General features: G+C 39.7%; 1 protein-coding gene across 1 annotated transcript in view; it reads right to left on the bottom strand.

Moving 5' to 3' along the window:
* PHACTR4 (phosphatase and actin regulator 4) overlaps positions 1 to 2,649 on the bottom strand; it is a 105,407-nt gene that overhangs the window by 75,125 nt on the left and 27,633 nt on the right. Inside the window, exons 2-3 of the mRNA XM_011981760.1 lie at positions 2,169 to 2,192; positions 820 to 993 (exon numbers count right to left, since the gene is read on the bottom strand). Coding sequence (XP_011837150.1) covers positions 820 to 993; positions 2,169 to 2,192 — 198 coding nt within the window. The remainder of the gene's footprint in view (positions 1 to 819; positions 994 to 2,168; positions 2,193 to 2,649) is intronic.

The following is a 2,649-nucleotide window of genomic DNA, read 5'->3' as shown; positions in this document are numbered from 1 at the left end:
AAAAAAAAAAAAAAATCTTACATTTCTTTTATAACCTGTGCTATCAGGAAAGCATCACTTCCAAAAAACTAGCCTTACATAATTGTAACTTAAGAGAAAATTTCATTAGTAAGTTATTTATGGATGAACTTTGTGTGGATGGGCAGAGTAGGAAAAAAAATAAGCATTTTATTTATGTATGTATTAATTCATTTAATCATTTTCTTCACCAAGTTCTGATGGAAAGAAGCATCTTAGATTTGCTACAGTTCAGGAACTCCATTCACCACTCAATAGATACGTATATCCCATCAAAATACAAACCTGGGGATAAGGGTATACAATATTAGCTTTAGTAAATGACCATTTTGATGTTTAATTCTAAAAGATTAAACTCTGGCCAGCCACAGTGGCTCACGCTTGTAATCCCAGCACTTTGGAAGGCTGAGGTGGGAGCATCGCTTGAGCCCAGGAGTTCAAGACCAGCCTGGGAAACATAAGGAGACCCCGTCTCTACAAAATATTTAAAAATTAACTGGGCACAGTAGCTCATGCTTGTACTTCCAGCTACTTGGGAGGCTGAGGCAGGAGGATTGCATGAGCCCAGGAGGTTGAATATTCAGTGAGCTGTGACTGCGCCACTGTACTCCAGCCTGGGCAACAGAGGGAGATCCTGTCTCATCACAAAAAAAAAAAAAAAAAAAAAAAAGAAAAGAATAAAAGATTAAACACCCTCTTCAAATAAAGGACTACAGAAACTCGGTAAGATGAGGAAAAATTAAATACTTCTAACATAGAGAACTCTAACTCAGAACACACATTTAACCCTTAATATCTCACCTTCTGAAGTCTCTTTAAATTTATCACTACTTTTTTTTTTCCTCCATTTCCAGGGCTTGAAGATCTTGCCAAAGCCTGAGAACTTACTCTTCCTTTTGGTAGGAGGTGTTGTGTCTCCTGCTTCCACACTGTCCATGACCATGCCTGGCTCTGTAGCGGGCTGATCTGCTTCCTCTGTTACATGGAGAGAAGAGAGGGAAGGAAGCAAATATATTATTTCAGCATAATCTCTAAAATGCCCCTTCCCCTCTCTTCCTGTGGTAGTTGGAAAGGATCGGAGCAATGATAAACAATCATGCAGACAGACAGACTCCTGGATATCACATGGACACTAAACATCAAAATCCATTAACAGATAAATTACTAAGGAGGAAAAGGAACCAAACCAAGCTGATATCATTTTTAGGACAAAATCTGGTGCAATGATCAGAGCCAGCTCAAAATCTTTTAAAGGTGCATGTATACAAAATGTGGATGTCTTACCAAATGCATGAGATCTTGCCTTATTGAGGCAGGGAATTCCTGCCTCATTAGTAAGTGAGTCATTTTCTCTATTAAACATTGCCTTTTCCCTGACCTTTTCAGGATATAAATAGTTCAGGGAGAGGTAACACATTAATTGTTAATACCTTACTTATATCTGCTCATCAAATTATTTTCTCCCTTCACAAAAAGGACCCTAGGTACTGGAAGGTGCAGAAGCATTAGAAAGTGGGTGCATTAAATTGGAGCGAAATATTTTCAGAAAGCAGAGGTGAGATTCCAATTTGCCTACCATAATAGTGCTTTAGAGACTATTATAGGCTAGGCACAGTGGCTCATTTCTGTAATCCCAGCACTTTGGGAGGCTGAAGCAGGTAGATCGCTTAAGCTCAGAAGCTTGAGACCAACTAGGGCAATAAGGTGAAACCCTGTCTCTACAACAAATACAAAAACAAAAATTAGCCGGGCATGGTGGTGTGCACCTGTAGTCCCAACTACTCAGGAGGCTGAGGTGGGAGGATGACTTGAGCCCGGGAGGTCAATGCTGCAGTGGGCCGTGATTACGCCACTGTACTCCAGCCTGGGCAACAGAGTGAGAGCCTGTCTCAAAAACAAAAACAAAAATAATAATAATATTAAGGATTTGACACAAAACATAACTGACATGATACATGTGCAGAATTGAAATAAAAGGCCATGAACCCCTCATAGTGACCACACATGCAGGGTTTAGTTAGTTTTAATGGCAGAGAAAGGAGAGCCAAGGCAGGGCCAAGAATTTATAAAGAAAAAAAAAAAAAAAACCCAGCAGGAAAGCAACAAAAAAAAGCAGGAAGGTACACAATGCAGCTTTGCACTCCACCTACTGTTCCAAGGTTCTCTGGAGAAGTCTAGAGAGGAAGAAAAAAAGAGTCATGTGGAAAAACCATCCTGAAATTAAAGTGGAACCTCTATTTTGTAGAAATACATCAAGGAACAGCATATGATAAGCTAACATGTTGACTGCACACAATTTCACATCTGAAGCAAATCACACTTTTGGAGGAGGGTAAAAAGATCATAATAATCACTAAAAAATCTTTTTTAAAAAATTTATTATTATTATTTTAGAAACAGGGTCTCACTCTGTTGCCCAGGCAGAAGCACAGTGGTGTAATCATAGCTCACTGCAGCCTAAAATTCCTGATCTCAAATGATCCTCCTGCCTCAGCCTCCTGAGTAGCCAGGACTATAGGCAAGTACCATCATGCCTGGCTAATTAGAAAGTTTTTTTTTTGTAGAGAAAGGGTCTCAAATGCCTGGTCTCAAGAAATCCTCCCTGCTTGGCCTCCCAAAGCACTGGGATTA

This window comes from Mandrillus leucophaeus, unplaced genomic scaffold (genome assembly GCF_000951045.1).
Source record: "Mandrillus leucophaeus isolate KB7577 unplaced genomic scaffold, Mleu.le_1.0 Scaffold23, whole genome shotgun sequence".
Classification (NCBI taxonomy): domain Eukaryota; kingdom Metazoa; phylum Chordata; class Mammalia; order Primates; family Cercopithecidae; genus Mandrillus; species Mandrillus leucophaeus.
Note: the sequence above shows the minus strand (reverse complement) of the source record. Positions and strands in the feature narration are given on the sequence as shown.